Source organism: Mustela lutreola, chromosome 2 (assembly GCF_030435805.1).
Source record: "Mustela lutreola isolate mMusLut2 chromosome 2, mMusLut2.pri, whole genome shotgun sequence".
Classification (NCBI taxonomy): domain Eukaryota; kingdom Metazoa; phylum Chordata; class Mammalia; order Carnivora; family Mustelidae; genus Mustela; species Mustela lutreola.
This window is the reverse complement of record NC_081291.1, coordinates 215,022,560-215,048,310: the sequence shown is the minus strand read 5'-3', so window position 1 is coordinate 215,048,310 and position 25,751 is coordinate 215,022,560. Positions and strand designations below refer to the sequence as shown.

The 25,751-nt window shown below is 46.7% G+C and overlaps 1 protein-coding gene across 2 annotated transcripts in view; it reads right to left on the bottom strand.

Moving 5' to 3' along the window:
- Positions 1-25,751, bottom strand: part of CLIC6 (chloride intracellular channel 6) — an 87,273-nt gene that overhangs the window by 29,084 nt on the left and 32,438 nt on the right. Inside the window, exons 2-6 of one of the 2 annotated variants that reach the window (XM_059164668.1) lie at positions 21,798-21,907; positions 21,053-21,178; positions 20,317-20,423; positions 19,589-19,770; positions 11,657-14,178 (exon numbers count right to left, since the gene is read on the bottom strand). In XM_059164668.1, the coding sequence (XP_059020651.1) occupies positions 14,017-14,178; positions 19,589-19,770; positions 20,317-20,423; positions 21,053-21,178; positions 21,798-21,907 (687 nt within the window). In that variant the 3' untranslated portion in view covers positions 11,657-14,016. Of the gene's footprint in view, positions 1-11,656; positions 14,179-19,588; positions 19,771-20,316; positions 20,424-21,052; positions 21,179-21,797; positions 21,908-25,751 lie in introns of those variants that run through there. The other variant, XM_059164669.1, reaches the window with a different exon arrangement.

The following is a 25,751-nucleotide window of genomic DNA, read 5'->3' as shown; positions in this document are numbered from 1 at the left end:
GTCCCAGAAATACCAAGTGGAACCTCTCTCATGGGAAGTAACACTGTTGAATGTTTCTCAGTCATCAGAAAAGATGAATACCCACCATTTGCATCCACGTGGATGGAACTGGAAGGGATGATGCTGAGTGAAATAAGTCAAGCAGAGAAAGACAATTATCATATGGCTTCACTCATTATGTGGAACATAAGGAATTGTTCAGAGGACCACAGGGAAGGGAGGGCAAACTGAAGGGGAAGAAATCAGAGAGAGAGAGACAAACCAGGACGGACTCTGGACTCCGGGAAACAAACTAAGGGTTACAGAAGGGAGGGGGTGGTGGGGTGGGGAGGGTAGCTGGGTGATGGGCATTAAGGAGGGCACATGATGTGATGAGCACTGTTGCATGCAACTAATGAATGAGCACTACATCAAAAATGAATGATGTACTATATGCTAAGTGAACATAAGTTTTAAATTTTTTTAAAAAGAAAAGAAAAGTAATATTGCTGAAATCTGGGGTACTTTGATAGATGATCTAGCCTGTTTCCCAGCTGCCAGAAGGGGCCACCCAATGATATCTCCCAGAGATGAGGAGTTTCCTTTGTCAAGATCTCCTGGGGAGGAGATGTCCTATCTCCTACAGCCACTTGCACTTCTAGTGATCTTCACTCCCCAGAAAGTTTTACAGTGCAAAATCAAATCCCTCCTGTGTTCGTGGGTAGTATTCACGGGGTCTGGTCCTGAGGACAAGGCAGGAACATGTCCCTTCCTGAAGATCACACCCTCAGGGAAGCCCAGAGCCCTCAGAAAATGTGCTTTTTTTTTTTTAAGATTTTATTTATTTATTTGACAGAGAAAGATCACAAGTAGGCAGAGAGGCAGGCAGAGAGTGGGGGGGGGGAAGCAGGCACCCCACTGAGCAGAGAGCCCGATGCGGGACTCGATCCCAGGACCTTGAGATCATGACCTGAGCCGAAGGCAGCGGCTTAACCCACTGAGCCACCCAGGTGCCCCAGAAAATGTGCTTCTTAATAAAGATAGAAATCATTTCATCTGTGAAGATGCATTGTGGTTGAAACTATATATTCATTTCTTACCAGGGAAACTGCTTTTATCTCATTTAACATGAGTGAGGAAAGTCGCTGCTGAGAACAAAATCAGCAAGCCCAGCTCTTGTTTGTCGTCAATAAAGAAAGAAAGAAAGAGAGAAAGAAAGGTGTTTGTTCTTAGAGCAGAAAAACATGAGACTAAGGAGAGTAAAAAATACTTTTTAAATTTTAATTTAATTTTTAAAAATATGCAACCTTATGTCATGTAACATCTCTCATAAGGAGATCTCCTAGGAAAACAAGCCAACCCCAACTCAAAAGCCCATCGCATTGCCACTTTTCCAGGGGGAGATATCCGTGATCTCCTTGGAGGTGGTCTCTTGTAAAAGCTGGGAAACCAGGTCATAGCCACTAGGCTACGTGAAGGACTGCATGTTGAACAGAATCAGAGATTTTACTGCTAAAGACCACGTTGGAGATTACATAGACTGAATTCCTCTCTTGGCAATAAGAACCCCGGGGCCTGAGGACCAGCGTTCCAGCCACTTGACATTTGCTCTGGTGACCTTCCATTGAGCCAGGAGGCCTGCCTGGATCTCATGTGTACACAAGCTCAGAGTGCCACTGGTGCCTCTTCTCCCCCACTTGGCAGTCCTGTTTTGGCAGAGAGCTCCCCTTCCCACTCCAGTCCATAGGCCTAGGACTCCCGAGGACCCTGCAACATAAGCAAGAGAAAGCAAATCCATGCCCCCAAAACTCATCCCTTGAAAGACTGCCTGGTTTGGGCAGATAAGCCAGGAGCACCCCTGAGTGAAACAGATAATACACCCGCATAGTGATGTGCAACCATCAGACATTGACTAAACAGCACAGGATGAAACTCAAATGGGAGTAGAAGAGAATTGGGTGTTTTCTGCTTTGCTCTTCCAAGCTCCATGCAACGGCTCTTAGATTATTTGTTTCTTTTTTTTTTCTTTTTCTTTTTTTTTTTCCTTTTTAAGTAAGCTACATGCCAAGCATGGAACCCAGTGCGGGGTTCAAACACACGACCCTGAGATCAAGACCTGAGCTGAGATCAAGATTTGAGCTGAGATCAAGACCTGAGCTGAAATCTAGAGTCAGACCCTTAACTGACTGAGCCACCCAGGAACCCCTATATGTTTCTTTCTAAAGATAGCTTTTCCTAACCCAGGAGAAACCGTGATCTGCCTTTCCTTCTTTTCCTTCCTTCTTCCTCCTGCCTTCCTCCCTTCCTTTCTTCTTTCTTTCTTTCTTTCATTTTTAATCTTTACAACTGACTTTGGAGCTGCATGCCGGGAAGACCAAGGAGGAGAAATCTATCTGCCTCGTATGGGGGACACTTGGTCACCCGCACAGCGTGGAGCAAAACCACAACAGAGCACGGTATTGACCAACTGCAAAGGATTCTTCCTTTACTCTCTCTCCCCACCCTTGGGCAAAAGCCTGTGTAAATAGGTACATTTGGTGCCAGGACTTGAAGGTCAGCAAACTCCTGCTTTGTCAGAGGAACCTGGAAATCAAGTCGGTGGACTTAACTGACATAACTCCTCCTTCCATGGTTGTTTGAGCTTAAGGATTAGGAGTAGAAGTATCCCAGGAAAGCCTGCCAGGAACACATGCAGCAAACATTTAGTGCTATGGTGTGGCTTGGGTCCACCTAAGATGTTTACCGATATCGTCTCAGCTGACTTCAGCCAGTGAGATTTGTACAATGATGCAGATTTCCCTTGGGATGGCCATTGCAGGTTCTCCAACTCATCAGTGACAGGAGAAACCTAAGATAGTCCCCCAAATCCCTGGACCCATGTGCCCTGCATAATTCCCCCACCCTCAAGTTGGGCAGGACCTGTGAAAACAGTGGAATATCACTCCTCTGATTCGGCTACTTTATATGGCAAAGATGAAGGGGGTTTGTGTACGTCATTAGAGGCCTTGATCAGTTGACTTTTCTTAAGGACATTATCCTGTGTGGGCCTGACTTCATCAGTTACCTTGAATCCAAAAGAAAAGTATCATTAGTGGGCCTGACCTTAGTCAGAGAGGGACTAGAGGTCAGAGTTGGAAGTAGTCAGAGAGATCTCAAGCAGCAGCAACATTCTTCTGTTGGCCTTGCAGAAGCAAACAGCCACATTAAGGAGAAGGCCATGTGCTGGGTCTTGGTGGTCAGTCCCTCAAGGCAGACAGCCTTGGTCTTAAAACAGCAAAGAACTGAAATCTTTCAACAACCAGTGGGTTCAGAAGTGGATCCCAGCCTCTGATAAGAATCACAGCCCTGCCTGATACCTGATTTCATCCTGTGTGACCTTGAGCAAAAGACCCCACTATGGGGTGCCTGGTTTCCTGACCCCCAGAGCCTGTGACATGGTAACCAAACCACACACTATGTTAAGCTGCCAAGTTTTGGGTATTTTGCTGGCAGCAGAGAAAATGAGCATATTACCCTAGAGTCGCAGAGAGAAAATGGGACCACATTTTGTCCATCATTTCTCCATCCCTGTGTTTTCTGTGCCCACTTTGCCCTGTCAAGGTGAATGTCCAAAGTCAGGTCTTTGGTTTTGGGTTATAGAAGTCTGGTCGATGGTGTAGAATGGGTTCTGAGAAAAGGTAGCTCATTGGGCCCATTTTGAGTGATTAATCCTTCCTTCATCTTACATGATCAGATGATTAGATATTGCTGGTTTAGTCTTAGACTGCAGAGATAGTCCTACACGGGGCGAGTGGCTCTACCAGAAAGCCAAACATTTAACAGAATTCCCCAAAGCAGGTAGCTAAAAGGGTCTGAACTTAGAACCAGCCCTGGGGTGAGGGCTGTGGGGAGTGGGGGTGGGTGGTCTCCCTAAGCATTGCTACTGGTGCTTAACTGCCTCGCTGACTCTGGGTTTCCAACTCAGTAGTGGGACTACATGGAACCACATGGAACTACCTATCATCCCATCCCCACATTGGATGGATGAGGAAACCAAGGCCAGGAAGGTTAGCTCATCTTTCCTGAGACCCCAGCCAGAAGCAGCAGGGAAGAGCAAAAACACAGAGGGCTCTCAAGTCTATCCTGTCTGGTCCCCCATCCTGTAGCACAAAATGACCTAAGTGTTGCCTGTTGGCTAACTCACCAATTCCCTCAAACAGATCCTGGCTCAATCTGCACCTAGCTGCCCTCAGACCCAAAACTCACTGGGTAAAGTTTCTTGGGGATGCAGTAAGAGAGAACCCACAGAGTAGGAGGCTCAAAACAATAGAACCATATTCTCTGACTGTTCTAGGGGGCAGAGGTCTGAAATCGAGGTGTCTGCGGAAACATGCTCCCTCCGAAGGCTCTAGGGGAGGACCCTCCCTTGCCTCTTCCAGCTTCTGCTGGCTGTGGACAAGCCTCAGCATCCTTTGGCTTGTGGCTGCCCCACTCCTGTCTCTGTCTTCATCTTCATGGGGGTCCCTTCCCTCTGGGTGTGTATGTCTCAGTGTCTTCTGTTCTTATAAAGGCCCTAGTCATATTGGATTTGGGGTCCACCCTAATCCAATAGGACCTCATCTTAATTTACCGAGTTACATCTGCAAAGACTGCATTTCCAATTAATATCATCTGAGACTCTGAGTGGGCAGGAGCCTGGTGGGGACAGCGTTCAACCCAGTGCACTGGTGTTATATGGATGCCCAAGACTGGCCCAACCAACTGCCCTAAGAGTAGAGATAGATTGTATGTGCAACCTTCTCCATCACTCCTCTCCCTCACCCACTCCCCCGAGGACTCATTACTCAGAACCCAAAATTAGAGTTTTTGCTGGAAATAGCTTAAGGAACATCTATCCATTAGCTGTTAATCCTGACTACTCAAGAGGGAAGTTGTTTTGTTGTTTGTTTGTTTTGAGAGAGAGAGAAGGAGGAAGTGCAGAGAGAGAGGGAGATAGAGAATCCCAAGCATGCTCAGCATGGAACCCAACACAGGGCTCTATCTCACAACCTTGAGATAATGACCTGTGTCAAAATCAAGAGTCAGGGCGCCTGGGTGGCTCAGTGGATTAAGCCGCTGCCTTCGGCTCAGGTCATGATCTCAGGATCCTGGGATCGAGTCCCGCATCGGGCTCTCTGCTCAGCAGGGAGCCTGCTTCCCTCTATCTCCCTCTCTGCCTGCCTCTCCATCTGCTTGTGATCTCTCTCTGTCAAATAAATAAATAAAATCTTAAAAAAAAAAAAAAAAATCAAGAGTCAGATGCTCAACTGACTGAGCCACCCAGGTGCCCCATTGCCTGGGAATATTTTTAAAACACCAATGTCCAAGCCTAACTCCAAAGATAGTAATTCATTTGGTCTGAGGTGTGGCTTGTGCATCGACAATTTTTAAAGCTACACAGATAATGCTAAAATGCAGTCAAGATTTAAAACTCACCGATCTAGCCCAACTGCTTAGTTTTATGGTAAAGATCTGGAGAAGGATAAACTTTACCTATCCCCCCTCCCCTCCATTTACTGCTATCTCTAAACCTGTAAGTTGTCCATTCTGACTGGAATGTTCCGCCCCCTCTAGACATTACAAGGCCCTGAAGTTGACAGAACAAGGTCTTTGTGGTGGCCCTCACCCTCCACTCATGAGAGACAAACAAGTAAGGCTCTTCCCAGATCGCAAGGCAAGATGGCAGCCACCTCGCTGCCACCACAGCACACACCCATGGCCTATGGGACCACACATACTTGTGTAGGTTTTGTAAACTATAAAGTGATCTTTGAATGTGCTTTATCACTTCTATTACTTCATTTGTGGTAGTGTCCCCTCAACAACATTGTAAAAATCTTTAAGTGTATGGGGCACCTAGGTGGTTCAGTGAGTTAAGCCTCTGCCTTCAGCTCTGGTCATGATCTCAGGGTCCCGGGATCCAGCCCTGCATCAGGCTCTCTGCTCAGCAGGGAGTCTGCTTCCCCCTCTCTCTCTGCCTGCTGCCTACTTGCGCTCTTTCTCTCTGTCAAATAAATAAATAAAATCTTTAAAAAAAAAAAAATCTTTAAGCAAGTGTACCTTGCCCGCTTACCCACTTGGTTTCCATTATACATATTCTTGAGCATCTCTCTGGCCGCCATTCTATTTTCTCATTGTAATTACACATTTTTTAAAAGCAAGAACCTTTTTTTTTTAACTTCTTGTGTATTTTTAATCTTTGTGTATTCCAGTATCATACGCAACACAACAAATTCTTCTTTCCCCTGCATGAGCTAGCAAAAAATACCAAAGCATGTACCACAGGCCTCCCAACACCTGAACGACTGCCAAATGACCCTAAGATTTTCCTTTAAACAATATTCACTTTCAGGACCAGTGACTCATTTGTGAGCTGCAGTAAGTACATACGTACATGCATACGTGCTTCAAATAAGATAAAATAGAAACGGAAAGATCCAGATGGAGGCAAGGCCAGTCCTGCTGCTCAGTCTCCTGTAGAATCCTGGACTCCTCCCTAACCCGTTTTCTCCTTCCTCTTGACTCCAAACTTGGGAGATCCCCAGACCACAGGGTAAAGGAACCCCATGACAGGACGTGACCAGGCCTCCACCCCTCGACCTTATACAGACTTAGGGACCAAGAGGCAAAGATCCTTGTTATGAAAACCTGCATTTTTCTTTTACTTCTTTTCGTTCAGTCCACACTGTGGGGAAAGTGTGTGCACATGTTTAAGAAGACCGCAATGGGCTTATGTTTTAAACACTCTGGTAGGGGACGTGACTAGAGAGGGCCTGGCAGCCTCCGCTGCCCAAAAGTCCCAGGTCCGTCGCGCCACCCACCACCCGCCATCCGCCAACCTTGTCAACTCCAGGCAATTTGTAGCTGCGGCTAAACTTGACTTTTGTGTCTACTCCGTGGGCTTCCTGAAAGGTCCCTCAGGCACCAGAAAGTCCTAGCATACCTGTGGCATAAGCCGCAGTCACCTCCACCTCTGTGGGGAGTCCCCCTGCCCCTCCTCTGTCCCTTTCCCCCTCCCCCTCCTTCCTCCCCTTCTTCCTCTTCCTCTCACCCCTCCCTCTCTTTCATCCTTCTACCCTCCCCCTCCCTTTCTTTGAGGATTCTTCCAGGAAAATCCAAGGTCTATCTCGATTTTGCCTTTTTCTTTTTCTTTTTTTCTGAGCAGAAAGATGTGGATTGGATCTTCCAGGTCCACTTTCTGTAGGGTTGTAAGGAAGCTGCCTTCTGGTCGGATGGAAGGCGGGTCTTCCTCTAGTAGGGAGCACATTGGAAAAGTCAGAGCTCCAGGATGGAAAAAAAAAAAAAAGGAGCCAACAAAGAGGTGGGCTTCGGTCAGGGTGGAAGGTGGGGTTTGAAGGTGAGCACCACAGGATAATAATACAGTCACCAGACTGTCTTCTCAGGTAGCCCAGAGGACAAGCCCTGGCTTGGACAGCAGTCTGAGAACTGGGGACTAGTCTGTGGGACCCCATGTCCAGATTGTCTGGCTGCTTTTTGATCTAGCTCTACAGTGAAATCAATGGATGGACTTATAGATCGCTGGGCCACGGACTGGGGAAGTTAAGTAGGTTGCCAGCCTCTGCCCCAGCCCTGGGGACAGCCAGTAGCAACTTCACAGGAGCAGGACCGTCTTCTCCCTTTCCCTGACCCCACAGTGAGCAGCCCCTCCAGCCTCCCCGGCAGGCGAGGGTCCAAAAGGAGGTTTGTGGGGACACAACCACAGGATGGAGGGGAGACCGTGCCTCCCCACCCACCACGTCCACCTTCCTCCAGGGACTGTGAACAGAGCACATGGTGGCTCGGGGAGGTGTGCTGGGCCCAGGAGCCAAGGCTGGTGGGAAGAGAAAGGAGAAATCTCAGATGCTCCAGGTTTCTCAGGATCCAGGAACATGCCCCTTCCAGGAACCCCTCATGCATCTCCAAGCCATCAGTGTGTTGGGCTCCAGGAGGGAGTGCTGGGCTCCTGGGCTAGAGGAGGAAGAGCCCAAGGAGTGGAAGGGCCCTTAGCTCCTGAAGGCCACAGGCAGTGCCCAACCCACGCCAGTCTGGGTTCACAAACAGAAGTGGTTGAGCTGTGTTAGAGATAGGCTTGACCAGGAGCTCCTTGTCCTTGAGAGCACTTCCCATAGCAGGAGAGAAAGCCACATGAGAGACCGGAGCCCACCGTGGACAGCCAGCAGCCCTCAGAAAATACAGCCTGGGTTGGGTGGAGGCTTCTGGAAGCCAGGCTGAGCCCAATGGGAACATTTTAGGCTTTGCTTCTCTGGCCCTGAAAAGCCACCCTCTGATGAGTGGGCTGACCTTGAATGACAGACACCAAGAAGGCTGGACTGGGTTTACTAAGCCCTGAAGCTGAATGGGCATCAGGCCCGGGGGCAAGGGGGGAGAGGTGCCAGGCCTACTGTTACCTGCCTGAGGCCCAGTTCCTGTGGAAGGTGGGATGACGTCCCCCACCTCAGGGAATGGAAGAAAGGGCCATGTCGTGGGGGACAGCTGGGCCCCGGTGGGCCTCGGGCTCTGGCTCGAACACCACTCACATTAATGTATCTAATTTTCCACATCTCCGAGGCTCAAAGACATGTCACGCAACAGAAAGCTGTGTCTCCGAGCCAGATGGATGACTGGCCCCGCTCACAATGACCCACCAGAGGGGACAGCTGAGTAGTTAGTGGCCACCATTCCCCATGAGGCACTTCATGGCAGGGCTACAGGAGGTCAGGGCTTAACTGCCTTCCATTTCAGGAGAAAAGTTCAAGGTCCTGTAAACGTGTCCATTTTGACATGACGCATATAAGAAGAGCAAATACAGGCAAAAAATCACGTGTGTGCCGCCAGCCACAGAGAACTTCTAAGTACACTGATTTCTACCTGACTGTGAGATAGCATTCCCATTTTCCAGATGAGAAGAGCAAGGCTCAGAGAGATTAAATGATTATTCAGATGTGTCAAAGGCATCAAGGGCGGACTTAGGACCCAGTGCCTGCTGTTGCTCGGTTTTGGTTTTGGGTTTTTTCTTTTTTAAAGATTTTATTTATTTACTTGACAAAGGTCACAAGTAGGCAGAGTGGCAGGCAGTGAGAGAGAGGGGGAAGCAGGCTCCCTGCTGAGCAGAGAGCCCGATGTGGGCCTTGATCCCAGGACTCTGGGATCACAACCGGAGCCAAAGGCAGAGGCTTTAACCCACTGAGCCACCCGTGAGCCCAATGGTTTGGGGTTTTTAAAAGCACCACACACACCCCCAAAGGTCCTCATAGGGAAGAGGCTAGTAACAGGTTTAACTTGTTAGTGCTTAATGCCAGATAAGGGAAAAGCAAGCAAGCAAGCAAACAAAAACCTTAATGCTATTTGAACACCCTTTTACAAAAGCAAGGAATGTTTTCCTTGAGCAATGGCCATTACGCTCTTCCTGCTCTGATTATCCTGGGCCCTGAGGGAATCTGCACTCCTTAAGGGTTTCCCAGGACCCTACACGGTACCGGTGACGTTTGTAGTAGTAGGAGGTTGGGGCTTCAGAAAGGGGCCTGATTCAGGTTCAAGAGCTTTAGGCCCTAAAAAGTCAGCTTTGCAGGGGACAGAGCCCAGCAGGTCAGCAGATTCATGGGTAACCCCAGGCCAGTCACTGATACCCACAGTCCTTGAGCACTTACCCGGAGGACAGCAGGGAATCCATTACAGAAGGGGGCAGGAGAAATACACGGGAGCGGAGTGACATCAAGAAACAGGCCTCCTTTCCCAAGGGTTGTTAGGATCGCTGAAATGCTCAGAAGCCACGGGGGGCGGGGGAGGGGCACTGAGACAGCACGGTGTGGACAGCAGTCCCTGACAGGGAAGAAGTGAGCAGCAGGCTCCATAAGATCACCCTCCCCGGTCACTGGGACATTGGTGGCCAAATCGCAGGCCTGACTTTCTAAATAGATGCCCCTCACCCCCAAATCGGCAACTCCCTGCTTTTGAACACAATTTCCCCTGGATGGTGATGGGGACCCCAAAATGGCAGCTCTGGGCTCGCTCCCTGACTCACAACCTTCTCCAGGATGAGGGTCATCAGAGATTTTGCACAAACCCTCTGTAATGGGGACAATGACATTGTCCGAGCACAGGCTACAAGGGTAAGCAGCTGCTCCAGAGTCACTGAGCACACAGGCAGGCAGCAACCGGGTCCCTCTGACCTGCAAATGCCATCGCAAGTCGCGGTGAATGACAGTCCCTCTGGGAGCAGGGGACCACACACGTACATCTGGTCTTCTCAAGTGGTCATGTCCTGAAGTGTGCTAAGACATTAGACCAAAATGCAGATGTCAGAAGGGAAACTGACCATCTTGAAAAATTCAGAATTAAAGCTCCATGTGGAAAGAGAAATTATTTTGAAATGCAAAAATATGAACCCCAAGGTATCCATTGTATGTATCCAGGGTTCTGTGAATTATACGTTCTTGGGATGACGCACTTTTTGTTCTCTTAAGTGTAAAATAAATGTTGGAGTTTTCTTTTTTCAAAAGACATTCTTTGATGTCTGCTAATTATGAACCACTGGAGGTGGGACTGAGTCATAGGTGCTAAGAGGTATTATGGTCATTGACTAGATGACACAGGAAAGGGAACAGTGCTGACCTCGCCCACAATATGTTTGTAGGGGGATGTGTGTGCACATGTGTGTATATGTGAGTGTGTGCCTATGGGTGAGCATATTGTGTTATATGTGTGCCTGTGTGTTTGTGCATGTGTGTGTGTGTGAGAGCACGCTTGTGACTCTGTTGTATGTGAACATGTTTGCGTGTGTGTGTGTGTGTGTGTGAGACTGTGTGTCTGTGTGTGTGTCCCTGAGTGTGTGTGTATCTATCTTTCTGTCTGAGGGGGACTTGGGCATACAGTCAATGCCTGGGGATGGACCTATGGATCAGAAATTACCTCTTGAGACCTCTGGTCTCTAGAATTCTTTCCTGGACTGAATTCCCTCATTCCATCCCCAATCCCTGGGCAGTAGCCAGGCAGTGTAACTTTGTGACGTTCCCGTATCCTTTCCAGCTTACACGTGGAAATTCTGTGCTCAGAAGAAAAGCTGATTTTTTTTTTTCCTAATTGTAGGACCTCTTGGGCAAGAAAACTTCTCAGTCAGCCTCCAGGTGGGGATTTATTCACTGAATATCCATATTTGCAAGAATGTTTTGAATGAAACATACAGTATGTTTCAAGACCAAACACATTTTGTTTCAAGACCCACATTGTAATAAAGACTTGAAGCCAGAGAACAGTCCTGGAATATTTCTTGCCTTCCCCAAAGGAATAGCCTTTTAGGGGCAGGTGAACTGGATGTGGGGATGGGACCCCGGAGTGGGTGGGAGGTCCACCCAAAATGGCTAGCGACCACCCATGTTCCTACAACCACACTGAAAACTGGAACAGTCTGAGGACCTCTACTGTAGCCACCCGGACAAGAACAGGTCACACAAGGATAGGTCTTTTCTGATCTCTTCAAGTCTCTGTTAAAATGTTTCTGTGGCTCACAATTCAAATACAGATTATTTCTAATTCGATTACCAATAATCTCTGCTTCGACATTATTCTCATTATTTTAAAGGAAGCCGTTTCTGTTCATTTTATTAATTTAAGTGTGAGTGAGGAAGATAAAATGGGAAAATAAAAAGATTAAAGATCTTGGTTTCGTGTAAACATTTTTATGCATTTAATTTTTAAGGCACAAAGAGTTTATGTAGATCATATCACCATCTAAAATTACAAAGTTTGCACTAGTCACAAGTGGTATTCTGTTCATTGGCCACATGTAGATGTACCATTATATAACACTCGACTTGAAAATCTGACCCCAAAACAGATATGAAGCATGCATGATGGGGAATGCTAGACACAACCTCCAAAAACAGAAAGGATTAACAAAGAAAGCCCCTGCACGAAACTGGAGCCTCTAGTAAGAAGGAATACAAAGTAGCCACCATATTATGGACTTTGGTTCTCTTACTGGACATTTGTCACTAAATCCCAGAAGAGTTGTTGTTAATGCATTTTATTCCTTTTTTTTTTTTTTTTTAAGATTTGCTTAACTCATTTTAGAGAGAGGAAGAGCGCAGGCATGAGGGGCAGAGGGAGAAGGAGAGAGAATTTCAAGCAGACTCGAGCCTGATGCAGGGCTCCATCTCCCCTGAGATCAGGACTAGAGCGGAAATCAGGAGTTGGATGCTCAACCCATTGAGCCACCCAGGTGCCCTGCATCTTACTCTTTTCCAAATAAATCCAATAAATTCTTTTCCAAATAAATGCCCATAGAGCAAATGCATATTTTTTTATTTTTTTTTTTAAGATTTTATTTATTTATTTGACAGAGAGAGGTCAGAAGTAGGCAGAGAGGCAGGCAGAGAGAGAGGAAGGGAAGCAGGCCCCCTGCTGAGCAGAAAGCCCGATGCGGGACTCGATCCCAGGACCCTGAGATCATGACCTGAGCCGAAGGCAGCGGCTTAACCCCCTGAGCCACCCAGGTGCCCTATTTTTTTAATGAGCATTTAGCATCAACCACAGGCTACCACCAAATGGACGAGAGGGTTTCTATAAGATGTATGTAAATATCAAAGGAGTGTAACCCCAAGAATGTTCGAGAATGCTCAAACCCAGAGGGGTTTTGATGCATATCTACACAGCCTTCCACATTGTCTCCAGTGCTTTCAGCTGGAGTCAGGCAGCCTAGCCCAGACACACTAAAGAGAGAAGCTGGCTGCAGGGCAAGGTGGCAGGCAAGCCACAGACAAACCAGAAAACTCTCCAGCCTAGAGTTTCCACTTCCTCCCCAACCTGACTGGTTACCAGAACTGCCCAAGAGTAGTCATCATGAATTCAGTCTCTCTGGAATTTCCCTGCCTAACCTTGAAATGACACTGCAAAGGCTGAAGAAGCAATGAGAACCAGGCTAGCCCCACAGCCCATCACCACCAAAGAAGCTCAGCTCTGGGTCTGAGGGCAACCATTAGAAAGAATCGAAGTGTGTCTGCTTCACATTTCACCACAGGGCAGGAGGGTCCTCCAAGGGGGAGCTGGTGTTGAGTGGTCCCCATGAAGGCATGGCCTCATGAGAGGGGGCAGAGCAAGAGAAGGCATCCAAAAAGAAGTTGGAACAAACGACCATGGGTGTTCTCCTCCACTGCCCTTCTGGGACAGGAGGCCCCTGGCATCACCAAAGTGGTGTCCAGGCAGAGAAGGGATCTCCCATAGCTCCCAGCCCCCGTGGTCCCTGCAGGACCCTGCGGGTCCATGGACGCCAACTCTCGACCTATGAAACCTGATCGCAAGCCTCCTCTAGCTCTGCAGGGTCAAATCTTTTTGGATCCTCTGTGGATGATCACCAAAGGCATCACCCACAGGTCCCCTCACCAACTTCACAGGAATGGAGTTGTGTGCAGTGAAATCTGCAAGAGCTAAGAGAGGGGAAGATGTTCACCGATAAGTTATCAGCAATTATTTAGGTGGGGTGAAATTTTAGGTGGTTTCTTTTATCCCTTCCTTATATTCTCTGACATTGTTTTAAAATATTAAAATAGGCATGTAATCATCTTGTGACTACAAAAAGAGTATTTTTGTTCCCAAAAAAACCCCAAAAACCTACTACTGTAGAGGAGAAAAATAAGCTGTGTGTGACGATTAGGAAAACTATCAGAGACAGATGAATTTTTTAAAAAATTGGAGGAGGAATTGAACCCAAATCTAATTTGCTCTGAAACTTAAATTTCAAAACACATGCCCTAATATAATGGTTTACAGGGTCCAAGAATGCCAAAGAAGTAAATTAAGAAGTCAACTGGACAAGGGGTGTGTGTCACAATATGTACTGGTATTATTCTGATACACACGTGACTTGACGAATCACAAGGCCATGTACCATTTCGCTATGATACAGTATCATTAAAATATGGGCATTATGGTTATTGGAAGGAATACAAATGGTACACTCACAAAGAACACACACACATCATAGCCTAGCACATACAGCTGAAAATAAGACAGAAAACACTGGCTTCACTTCATTCTTTTTGCAACATCTGAATATGCATGTTCAATCTCCTGGTCAGCTGGACACGTATTCGTGAACTCATCCCTAGCATAAGCATTGTTCAAGTATCTCCAGATGCCAGTCATTTCAGAAGGAAATTCAAAATCTCTGTATCTCTTGGCCACAATCTGAAAATCAAGAGGAAACAATCAGCAAAGGAAAAGCCCACTAATGTAGACAATTAGATCAGACAATCCACTCTTTTGAGGTGTGTAATATATTCTCTTTTTGGAGTCCTGATGTATACTTCATACAGCCAGGCAGGCTACGCCCAAATTGCACTTTAACTTTGCAACAGGAAAGTCCATGAAAGCACTGGACACAAAAGAGTGGCTCCAGGGGTGCCTGGGTGGCTTATAAGTCATAAGTCTGCCTTCAGCTCAGCTCATGATCCCAGGGTCCTGGGATGGAGTCCTGCATTGGGCTCCCTGCTCAGTGGGGAGCCTGCTTCTCTCTCTTCTGCTCCCCCTGCTTGTGTTCCCTCTCTCACTGTTTCTCTTAAAAAAAAAAAAAGAGTGGCTCCTACACACACACAATCCCGTTCACCAGTTTATCCCAGATAGTCCTTGGGATCCACTGGCATGAATTTAGTCTCTACTTTGTTGGACTTCTCCTTGTCTTGCCAGCAGTTTGGGCTTTTGTGTGTTCTGTTGTTATGTTATTTGGTGCCTAAAGATTCCTGAGGCTCTTCAGTTCAGAATGTGCCAGATTTACTGTGAAGTGCTCTCTTTTTCTGCTTGTTGAGCCTTACCTCCTGAAATCCCAGATATCTGTGTATGTTATTCCTACAGATTTCCATCGTCCTATCACTGAAGAAATAATCTCAGGTTCAACAAAAGGACACAAATCTTATCCTCATGGAAATGGTGGATGTAAGGACAGGGCAACTGAGAGTGAACATCATGAGAAACATTACAGTGTGAGATGTTTCGTCTGGCTAAAGGGGTGTTGTTGGGGAATTTGTCAGAAAGGAGCGTATGTTCTGTTGGGCATTCTACCAGGCTCCTGGGATCTGGACTTTAACACATGAATCTGAGGAGATGCAATTCATCCCCTAACAGGGACCTAGGGCTACAAAATTCAGTTTTGCTCTGTTGCCTCCTATTGCATCGGTTTTTTGGGTTGTCTGGTTGAAGTGAACATGGGACCACACAAATGAGATCTTTGGGACCTATTACTCAGATCTTGCAGGCCAGAAGTCATTGATGCTGCATAAGACAGTATATAACTGTTCAGAAACCCTACTAAACTGTTTAACATCTTTTACCTGAATTCAACCTTATTACTATCAATGTTAAGATTCTGCTTTCCTTTTGTTTTGCGAAACACATTTTAATTTTTTAATTTTAAATTTTTTTAAATTTTAACATTTTTGAGCAAATTTATTAAGTGTATGCCTCCTATAGACATAATCTTCTTTTTATGGTACCTATTCTGAATTTAATATTTATATTGTTTTCTGTCTTTCTGTGTATATTACTATGTGTGTGTGTTTGTGTGTTTCTTTCTGGTCACTTGGAAGCTTATGGTCTATTTTAACTTTTCTCATGGTTTCCAGTATAACCTTAAATAATAGAGATTCTCTATTTCTTGATCTGTCAAGTTTAGATATCTATTTTCTCCTCATTATGACAAATGAAGAAATTAGTACAACTCTACACTTTTTTTCCATTTCTTCTCCCTTATCCCCCTTCCATTGGTTGTAAAAACATCCAAGTTTACCATGTTCTGATTCTGTTCTTTAACTATAATTCCCAACATTGTTTAGTCTTTAGTTCTGTCTTTAGATTTAAAAAGGTTCTATGTTTATCACTAGCCTTTTATGTCACACACAGTCTCTATTCCTGGATTCTTATTTTGATGAACATTTTATTATTTCATCACAGAGAAGTTTTATTTTAAAAAAATGCCTCAGGAGCGCTTATTTTATTAAGATTAGAAATCCAGGTAAAAGCGACAATTTACCTGGATATGAATTCTTACATCATACAATCTTTCCTTTGAGTCTCTATAACTATTAAACCACCATTTTCTGGGTTTTTTAAAAGATTTACTTATTTATTTTAGAGAGAGCATGTGCAGTAGGGGAGGAGGAACAGGGAGAGAGAGAATCTCCAGCAGACTCCCCATTGAGCATGGAGCCCGAAGCAGGGCACGATCCCACCACGCATGAGATTGCCACCTGAGCCAAGATCAAGAGTTGGAAGCTCAGCTGACTGAGCCACCCAGGGGCCCCTTTTTCTGGGTTTTACTGTGGTCATGGAGATGCATGAGACCAGTCTGAATTTATTCCCTCTGTAGGTGGCTTTACTGTTTATTATTATTAATATTATTATTATTATTATTATTAATTCTTTTATTGTGTGGACACCCAAAGTGTTCTTTTGATCCTCAAAGTTCAGAAATTTATCATTTAACATGTATCATAGTGTGTTGATTGTTCTGGATTTTACTTTTCCGGTCATGGCATGTTGTTTATACTGAAGGTTCAGATCATCCTTTAGTTCAAAATAATTTTCCCTCCTTCCTTCCTTTCTTTTTTCTCTCCTGTTCTCTGGTTCTTAACTATGTACATCCAGGAAATCTCTAATCACTTTTATCCCTTGCTGCTTCTCCACTCGATTTTGGATGATGTCTCAAGCCTGTCCTCCAGGTCCCTGATGAATTTCTGCAATGTCTTTTTCTGTGTCTCGCTATGTGTAATGTAACTTTTATTTTTGAAATTATTAAACTTGTCTTTAAGTTTTTGTCTTGAGTTCCACCAGCCTGATTTTCCTCTTCCTTGTGATGTTATAGTTTTTTGATATCTTGTTCCATCTCTGAGCTTTTTTTCAAAAGATCCATGTTCTCTTTCATGTCTTGAAGGTCACAGAGGAGAATCTGACTAGAATGTATTTTCATTTACTGGAGCAAGTCCTCATCGTCTATGGGTTTCTCATCTGCCCTTTCCTTTTCAGATCCTTCTTTTTCTCCTTTTTTCCCCGGTCCTTCCTGATCATCTCTATCCTCACAGAAGTCCTACTTAGGTTCTTTCTTAGGTTCTTACTTAATGAGGCAGACCTATTGGACTGAACACTTTTTAAAAGTAGTATGGAGGGCAAAGGGAGTGATTCACAGCAGCTGGGAGACCAATTTGAATGTCTACCCTCAAAAACTCTCTCACCAAACACTGCTCTACACTCCACCCCACAGACACATTAGGAGTAGGGTCAGGGTCAAGGTCAGAATCAAGATTAAGGTTAGAGCATCCTCTACTCTGAGACTCAAAGATTAGGCAGGAGGTCACCATGGCTAAAAATGAAGCGCAAGCAATTTACAGTCTCTCTCTTGACTAGTTCAAAGACTATTTCTATTCTCTACGCAGCAGCTACAAAGCAGAATGCCACATCCCTTCTTTCCACCCCTCTCCCCGTTCCTTCAGATTAGGGGACCAGTGGCAGAACACAAAGATAGCGCCTCTGCATGCTTTCTGCTTCCGCTCTCCCTCCCCAGAGACCTCTGCCCAGAAGTAATCTGTGTGGGGCTGTTCCCTTTTCTCCTCTCATGGCCCTAGACCTCAAAGAAGTTTGGGTTGGGCATTTCAGGACTGTACTATTTACTTTTGGAGAAATCGGAACTTTGCTAAAGATACAGGGAAGCCTGCACTGGCTCTGTGACACCTCACACTGGACAAAGTTTCTTAGTCTTTGAATTAGTGTTCTGTCCTTTTCTGGTTTTATGACAGATGAAGCTTTACTCTGTATTTTTTTCTTTTTTTTCATGTTATTTTTGCTGGATTTCAGGAAAGAGAATAGATGATAAATTTCCTTACTCTCTCATCTTTTACCATAAATTCCTTTATACCAAGTCTCATTTCCCTTCCAAAGGTGCTCCATCCTGAAAGGTTATGAAGCTGTTTGGTATTTTCATTGCTCAATGGCTTTGAAGAATTTGCTCTATGGTCTTACACTGGAGCCAGGAACTTCTTTATTTTACTCCAAAGTTTACACCATCTACTGAAATTTAAAATACTCTTTTCCTACAGGAGTGAAACAAGTGGCAATCGATGGTACATGGCTGGGGCATTTCTCTTGCTCTTTCCCAACCTCCACGTACCTCTGCGATGTTACACTAGTCGAAGCAATGACGACAAAACCACCGCTGTGAGGACTAAACCACACACGACCACATAAATAGCTTGTTGGAAAATGGCTCCCAGACGTAGAAGGTTTTGATGAGTTGAGATGCTTAATACTACATTTTAGGTGTTGGGGAACTGGCCACATTATTGAAAACAATATTCACGTAAGGGCTCAGACACATATTCAAGGCTTGAATTTCAAGGCAGTATCCTTCAAGCATACCCGGGAAAACAGAAGAAGAGAAACGGGGCAAGGGTTAGGAACGGAATCAGGAAGGAAGAAGAAATGCAGAAGCGAAAGGCAAGGCCATGATGAAGGCAGCCAGGGCTGCTGGTAGCCTGCGGGAGCCTCAGCAACACAGACAGGTGAGCCTAATTTGTAAATTTCTAAAAGTCAATGACATGCCTTATTAGATCACAGGGTCCTCAACTTGAAACTCCCTCTGTCTTCTCGCCCATCTGCCCGTCCTTCTACCAAGGACTTGGGTTTGGACTGGGTGGGATTTTAATCATCAAGGTGCCCCAGAACAAGGTTTAGGCTTCTTCCTGGGGCTTCTGAGGCTCCTGAGGGCCCCCAATGTTGCAGTTGTGATGATGAAAGCAGTTAACACCTGTAAGTGACCTGAAGGCTAGGGATACCACTGAGAGGCAGCCATAACTCCAGAGGCCACGTGTTGGGCCATCTACTTTGGAATCCCCCAGGATCTCCCCCAGAAGTTCTGACTGAGGAGACCAGAGGCTGGATGGCAGGACTTACAATTCTAAAAAGCTCCCCCAAATAATTCTTATGCCTACTAATGCTAGAGAACCACTGGTCTAGGGAGCCTTTAAACCCTAAAATAAATGACACATGAAGCTGACTTCCTGTTCAACTATCTGGGAAGACACAATGCCAAATCTGGCAGAGGCCCAGCCAAGGAGCTGCTCCCTAGATGTAGGGGGTAGATATTAAGAGCTGAGAAGACACACCTCTGTCATCCCTATGCAGAGCCATTTCCCCAGCTAATCACCAACAAGTGACTGAGTTCACACACACTGCAGTGTTCCCAGATTCGGCACATCATCTCCAAGGCTCAAGCATTAAATGCCAGGTATAGTCAATGTTGCCCTCAAGTTGTCTTCATATAACTTTTCTTTAGGCTCTGGGGGTAAGACTTGGAACAAGACACAGTGAGGAGGGAGGGGTAGAAGCCAAGCTCCCAAAATGTTTCTTGAGACCACCTGAAAAATACCTGGGAATATACTTGTATCTGAGACTTAGGATTCGACCACCTCTAACAGAAAAAAAGCAAACAAATAAACAAAATACCTGACTTTTTAACTCAAGAGTCTGCATTTTAGATTGTTTTGATGTCTGGTCAAAATAAAACAAAGCTCTATTCATGTATTCAGCACCTACGGTAGGAGGAACATCAAACCTTTATAATGTGGAGCTTGGGTAAGAGGTTACAGTCAGCTAACGTGAGCTCGTCCCCATCCAGGAACTTCCTTCCAGAAACAGCGATGTCCTCAGTACTGTAGGCATCGATTTCATCTGGCAGAGGGCTATTTAAGTAATTATCCAGCTTCTTCAGGGCCTTCAACAGGTTCTTCTCATAAACTAGAACATAAAGGCAAAAAAATTATAAAAATTATTGTCACCTTTCTCTAGATATCAAAGGAAGGAGTCAATCACCTTTCCCTCCTGACACACGGCCGGGCAGACAGGGAACTAACTGGAGGGAGGGATGTAGATTTCTAAGATCTGCATAAAGGACTCACTCCTCCCTGGAAAATAATTCTGCTGTCTACACAACAATGCTCCTTCTTGGACCCATCCACTTATTCAGAAATATTTATGGGAAGCCCATAATGAAATAAGCACTGTCAGGAGCCTCCTTGAAACTGATGCCCATGGTGCAGCCGGGAATTCCTGGTGGGCATTCTTTTCCCCTCAAAATGTTTTTTTCTGGGCTCCCAACCTCGAGCTCCTGAAACCGATGTGCCGATTCAGTATTAGAGGCATTATTCCTCATTTCCAGATACAGGTCCCTACCCCCAGGGACATTAGTCAGAACTCCCAGGATCTTAGGAGCAGCCACACCAGAGGCTGAGCCAGGGGCCGTCCACACGGAGAACACTGAACAGGAAGACCGCAGGTACTCACTCTCGTTGGCATCCTTCTTGGTGTTTTTTATAAATGCGGAGAATTTAGCAAACACATCATTCCCTGCAGAGTTCGATTCAGGGTGTTGGGTCCCCAGCTTAGGGTACCTTGAAAAATTCAGAATTGGAGCATCACAGATAAGCAATGTTTGATTTGGGTTCATGCGAGTGGTTGGGGAGGTGGGGGGAGGCAGACAAGTCTTTCCCTGAGTGGATATAAATGAGAACACTTCCCTCTGGAATGTTCTCCTAATCTTTTTATCTCCAAGTCTTGGAAGCAATAGTCTAGGGAGAAAGCACTTGTTGTTCTCGTCCGGGCACGCCTTGGACCCTGCTGGTCTTAGCTCCCTTCCAAGTAAGATGAAAGTGGGGCACTAGAAGGCTCATTTCTGGGTCCAGCACTCTGCAACATAGCATGCTACCCTGCACGCCTTACCTTCTAGCAGTGGACCTAAGAAATGGCCGACCCATGTGACATCAACCCACCTCCTCCCCCACTTCCTGCCATTAAACCATGATTGCCAACCTGCAGGTGCAGAGCAGAGAGACCCAGGCCTACCGTCACTCAAGGCTTCTGATCTCGCTCTGTGTTTTCTGTGGCACACCGCGGTACAGCAAAGGAAATGAAGTGCCGTGGCCACGGAAAACCAAATACACAGAAGCCAGGAGCTTTCAAACTGTCTGTGAAGGGGGGGAAAGTGACAATCGGGTTGTGAATGCTGGTTTTCGAGGCCTACCTCGGGGGAGCTAGTTTCTCCTCTAAGAACTCCTCGATCTTATTCACGTCCGTCTTGACTTCGCCATCAAAAGTCATAAAGGGAGGGTTTGTTCCAGGAGCCAGGTTTTGCAGGTCTGCGGGTTTCCTGGGGTAGGGGGAGGAGAGTGCGGTGAGCACCAGCTTTTGTATAAACAGTTGCCAACCTGCAGACTCATTTCTAAAGCTTAGCCAGGTCCTCCCCAGTTTATGGGGGCGGGGGGGCAACCCTTAAGAATGTCAACAGTGATCGTGGGTCTCCAAAATGTCTTACTGACAACAAAAGTGTGACGCTTCTCTGGAGGCAGAGGTGAGAAAGCAAAATCGCCCCCATTGTCATGGCAGGAGAGCTGCTCACACAGGCTTTGGAGAGGTTCTTGGCAGACCAGTAGCTAGAGGAGCGAGTTCCTTATGGTGCCCCCAACTCCTCCCGAATCCCGTTGGATCCAGTCTTGTTGTTGCGTGAGAAGCCCAGACTCGGGCTTCCGTTCAGGATCCTGACCGAGGATGGATGGGCCACGAAATTGCCCTTGGGTCCTAGGAGTGCGTGAGTGTGAGTGTGTGCACGTGTGGGTGTGCCTGAGTTTTAAATGTGTGAGTGTGTGGTATGTGCGTGTGTTATGTGAGTGTGGGGGGGACGCGAGTGCCGGTGAGAACGGGTGTGGGTGTGAATGGGTTTGCCAGGCGTAAAGTACAGTTCTTGCAGTAATGCGGAAGGCCCATCTTACCTCTTCAGGTCCACTGTTGTCACATTAAATATAACGCCCTTTAGCCAGAGAATCATAAAGAGGCGCTGGGAGAACGGGCAATTCCCAATACTCTCACCATCGTAACCAGCCTACGTGGAAAAAGGAATCTTCATCAGAGCCGGCTTCACAGTGGGAAGTCCCAGGTTCCGCAACGCGCGGGCACAAAACCTTTACACACTTGTGTTAATGGTCCTAACACTGCCAATACCCTTCCGGGGCCATTTCACGGAGCCGCTGAGCCCCGCCAGGCTGAGGGTGGGGGAAGCACAGGGACAGGCCGCACCGAGCATCTGCTCTTTCTTTCCCCGACTCACCACTTCCTGCCGCGCTGGGCCCCTGCCCAGCCTGCACACACGCAGAGCACAGCCCCTGGGAACTCCCTTTGTTACCAAAGGCCCACAAGAAAGACATGCTCTTTGCCTCCTCTGTCTCACAATGGCCTCCAGAAGCAGTACCCCTCTTTCCAGGGGGAGCAGGCTTAGAAACCCACCGGCAGGTTCTCCCACCCAGACACCAGCCCTCGTGGTCTCCGCGGTGCTCGTCTCCAGAATGAGAGGGGTGCATTGTACGCGTTCTAGATCCCCGTACGCTATCAAACTTGGATATCCCCTCATCTGACTCACGGGGCGGCTGAGATGGGGAGCACTTCTACTGAGAAGGGGGCTTATTACACAGTTGGTGTTGAGAGGGGAGTGACTCTTCTCTGGGGACCCAAAGCAGGTCACATCCACACACACCTCCCCTAAACGTAGACACACACATACTAAATACACGTCCTTCTCAAAGGCAGGTGATGGGGACGAGAGGGGGCGCTCCACATGCCCTTGGAAATGGAGCAGTAGGATCAAGGGCAAGAAAAGATGTTCCCAGATGCTTCTTTCTCCTGCCACCTTTCTCCCAAGCCTCAGGCCTCTGACAAGCCCGTGGCCCAATAAGATGCTGCTGGAAAGGCAAGAAGGGGGCTTGGACATGCTCTTCATATCTCCAGACGGCAAGCCCCACCCCCAGCCAGACCTCGGTGACAGAAACACAGCCACAGTTAACCCTACTGCCTATGGTTAAGAGAAGCGGCACAGGACAGAACCGCATCTGTGACCTGCCTCACAATACACGAGACAGGAAGCAAGCTGCTGGCTTGGGAACTGAAGAAAGGCTAAAACGGATGCCAAGAAAACAGGACCTTCAGAGAGATGGTGTCCTTAAGTCACCTGAAGGACTGGGTTTTTTCTTCTTTTTTCTTTTTCTTTCTTTTTTTTTTTTTTTTTTCAGATTTTATTTATTTATTTGACAGAGAGAAAGACACAGCAAGAGAGGAAACACAAGCAGAGGAGTGAGAGAGGGAGAAGCAGGCTTCCCGCCAAGCAGAGAGCCAGATGCAGGGCTAGATCCGAGGACCCCCAGGACCATGACCAGAGCCAAAGGCAGATGTTTAGTGACTGAGCCACCCAGGCACCCCTGGAGGGGCCGTTAATAATAAGATGTCCTAACGTGCTATGGCGAGTGCTGCGAATTGTGTAGGACTGATGATTCACAGACCTGTACCCCTGAAACAAATAATATATTATATGTTAATACAAAGCCCACCAGGAACAAACAAAAAAAAGAAAATTAAAAAAAATAATAAGATGTCCTAGAAATTAAGAGGGCAAGAGACTCCCAGTTTTCAAAAGACTTGATCAGACTTTTTACAAAAGACACATCCAAATGGCCAACAAGCTCATGAAAATGTTCCTAACATCTGTAGGCAGGAGGCCAGTGCAAATTACAGCCACAAAGAGATCCCACGGCACACCTCCCCGAACAGCTACAGTAAAAAGGTCTGACAGTACCAAGTGTTGACAAGAAAGCAGAGCAACTGAACTGCCATTCGCCGCTGGTCAGAGAGCAAACGGTACAAGTCCTCTGGAGAACTGTTTAGCAGTCATCTACCAAAGTTAAACATAAACTCTATGGCGAGATTAGGCTAAGGGAAATAAATCAAACAGAGAAAGTCAATTATCATATGGCTTCACTTATCTCTGGAGCATAAGGAATAGCGTGGAAGACACAGGAGAAGGAAAGGGAAAATGAAGGGAGGGAAATTGGAGGGGGAGACGAACCCTGAGAGACCATGGACTCCAAGAAACAAAATGAGGGTTTTAGAGGAGAAGGGGGGAGGAGGTATTAAGATATTAAGGTAGGTATTGGGCGCCTGGGTGGCTCAGTGGGTTGAGCCTCTGCCTTCGGCTCAGGTCATGATCTCAGAGTTCTGGCATCGAGTCCCGCATCGGGCTCTCTGCTCGGCGGGGAGCCTGCCTCCCTCTCTCTCTCTCTCTCTCTCTCTGTGCCTACTTGTCATCTCTCTCTGTTAAATAAACAAAATCTTTAAAAAAAAAAAAAAGATATTAAGGTAGGTATTAAGGAGGGCAGGGATTGCCTGGAGCACTGGGTGTCATACGCAAACTATGAACTGTGGAACACTGCATCAAAAATTAATGATGTACTGTATGGTGGCTAACATAATAAAATTAAACTTAAAAAATAAGAAAAAATAAACCCTACAACATAGCAATTCCATGCCTGACAAAAGGAAATGCTAAGGAACACTAGAGACACTCATAGGAATGTTCTTAGTAGCTCTGGCACAATAGTCAAGACCAGGAAACAGCCCAGCTATCATCAGGCATAGAAAAGGAGATACGCTGTAGTCCATTCATACAATAGGGCGCTACATCACAATGGGAAAAAAAATTAGCTATTACTATAGGTAACAATGTGGATGAATCCCCAGCAGGTGGTTGTTAAGAGAAAGAAACCAGACTCATGGGAGTTCAGACACAGGCAAACTCCTCTGGTTCATGAAAGTCCGAAGAACAATGGTCCCTAGAAAGTCGGGTATTATCTGGGAAGAATGGGAAGGAGGCTTCTTGGTAGCAGAAATGTTCTAGATCTTGATCTCCATGATGGCTACATAGGTATATTCAAGTGGCAGGCATTACATTTGGGCTACTTTACTGCATGACTCACTTAAAAATAAATAAATTAATTAGTTAATTAATTAAAAAGTAAAACAATGAATTAAAACATCACAGAGAGTTGGGTTCAGTAAGTTTTGCTTGGGGCCCAAGAATATGAATTTTTTTAAGATTTTTATTTATTTATTTGATATACAGAGATCACAAGTAGGCAGAGAGGCAGGCAGAGAGAGAGGAGAAAGCAGGCTCCCCGCTGAGCAGAGAGCCCGATGTGGGGCTCGATCCCAGGACCCTGAGATCATGACCTGAGCCCAAGGCAGAGGCTTAAACCACTGAGCCACCCAGGCACCCCAGAATATGAATTTTTAACAAGCTCTTCCAAGGTGACACCATGCTGGTGGCCGGAGACCCATGAAGGTGGACTTCATGCGCATAAAGAGGCACCCACAGACTTAGAGGGCTCGGTTCAGAGTCCGGGAAGCTCCAGGCCCTCGCAGCACAGCCTACCCTCTCCAGCCCTCCAACTCTCCCTCACCCAGGGGCAGGTGCTGGCCTGTGGACCCAGCAGGGGAAAAGGGCTGAGGATTCCCCCAGCTGGACTCTGAAGCCTCTGGGAGCTGGAGGGTTGGAGAGGAGAGGTGGGCAGGCAGGACCCCCCATCCCACCGAGTGGGCAGTACAACTCCCTTGCAGATGGGCCCCGAAACAGCATCCTGCTTGGCCTCCAGAAGCTGTTCCCTGCCCCAGGATCCACCGGCTCCTGGCCATTCCGAAGGCTGCCCAGGCTCCTCCTCTCTCCGTTGTGGAGCATGAAGAGCAGAGTTGAGTTACATAAAACTCCGGGTGCCTGGCTGCAAGGACCCCTCTAAGTCCGGGTTCTTTCTGAACCGCGGCAGGATGGGGCAGAATCGAGCCAAGCGGGGGGCGGGGCTCGGAAAGCGCAGGGACCGAAAGCCGCATACTTGGGCCAGTCCTGACTT